We start from the raw sequence: 1275 nt of genomic DNA on the forward strand, positions 1-1275 counted from the left end.
CTATTGTCGGCATTTTCGCAGGTAAACAAAAACCCACGAGATGGAGACTATTTATCAAGATGGAATTTACGTGAATGGGCACAAAATAACGGTAATAATTAAATGTTTCGTGTGTGATTCTCCAGCAAAAGCGTTCATAAAAGGTTTTCATTAGAATTACATCTAAATATTGACTATTGAGAATTATCTAACTACTTTTTCAGGTACTGCTTATTTTAATGCTCAAAATGGTTGTCAGAAATGCACCACAAACGGTGAATATTCTCATATATCTCATGCGAACTATTTTCCTAAAACTGGTTGTCCGCCAAGAACGGATATTGGTTTTCGAAAAAAAATATATGCACACATCATAGATCTGATACTCCTTTACTGAGGCTTAATATTGATATGATCAAGTATTTTCCAGTTGGAGACTCGCTGCATTTGATAGATTTGGGTATCATGAAAAAACTCTTACTTGGATGGCGAGATGGAAAATTTGGAAGCCTGAACACACAATGGTCTGCTAATGTGGTAACCGGCCTATCAGAAAGGTTACTGCAACTGAAAATGCCACATGAAATTCATAGGGCGCTTCGCGGACTTGATTGTGTAGGACATTGGAAAGGTCCCGAGTTCCGAACTTTCCTGTATTATGTTTCTATAGTTGTTCTAAAACCAATTTTAACATCTGAAGTGTACGAGCATTTTCTTTCATTTTTTGCGCTTTAACAATATGCTCTAACGAATGTTTAACTCTCATATGTTTGATTTGGCAAGCATGCTTCTTATGCATTTTCTTGAACACTTTAAAGACTTTTATGGAGTCGATTATATGTCGAGCAATGTTCATAATCTAAGCAATTTAGTAGACGATGTGAGGCGATTCGGAACTTTGCCTGGATTCAGCGCATATCCTTTCGAAAACAAAATCTGATTCGATCAGGAAGAAACCCGCTATCGCAAATCACTATAAGAATCAGCGAATTGAATCAGCTATCAACGAATATAAACTGTAAGAATACACATCCTGTATTAAAAAAAGAAAAAATTGAAAAAGGTTGCTATGAAAATGACACGAACAATGAACATGAATCGAGAGTTTTTTGCCAAATCGAATTCAGTGATTTTTTGTTAAACAACGACAGCATTAACCAATGGTTTTCGACTAAATCAAACGAGAATGCTGCCTTGAACTTAGTTATTCAAGATACAAAAAAGGTCAAAGAGATACGCATTAAAAGCAGTTGTTTAAAACACATTTTTTCGTATTTCGAGACACCTGTTCGATCT

The 1275-nt window shown here is 35.5% G+C and overlaps 1 protein-coding gene across 1 annotated transcript; it reads left to right on the forward strand.

Annotated features, from left to right (window-relative positions):
- Positions 1-390: 390 nt before the first annotated feature.
- Positions 391-919, forward strand: LOC131428677 (uncharacterized). The gene is made up of 2 exons (XM_058592721.1): positions 391-536; positions 763-919. The coding sequence occupies exons 1-2, from the start codon at positions 391-393 to the stop codon at positions 917-919; spliced, it is 303 nt and encodes a 100-aa protein (XP_058448704.1).
- Positions 920-1275: the final 356 nt, after the last annotated feature.

Source organism: Malaya genurostris, chromosome 2, assembly GCF_030247185.1.
Source record: "Malaya genurostris strain Urasoe2022 chromosome 2, Malgen_1.1, whole genome shotgun sequence".
Taxonomy (NCBI): domain Eukaryota; kingdom Metazoa; phylum Arthropoda; class Insecta; order Diptera; family Culicidae; genus Malaya; species Malaya genurostris.

Coding starts and splice junctions, on each gene's coding strand:
- LOC131428677 (XM_058592721.1), top strand. CDS start 391: ATGATCAAGTATTTTCCAGTTGGAGACTCGCTGCATTTGATAGATTTG. Junction 537..762: donor GTAACCGGCCTATCAGAAAG/GTTACTGCAACT, acceptor TGATTTGGCAAG/CATGCTTCTTATGCATTTTC.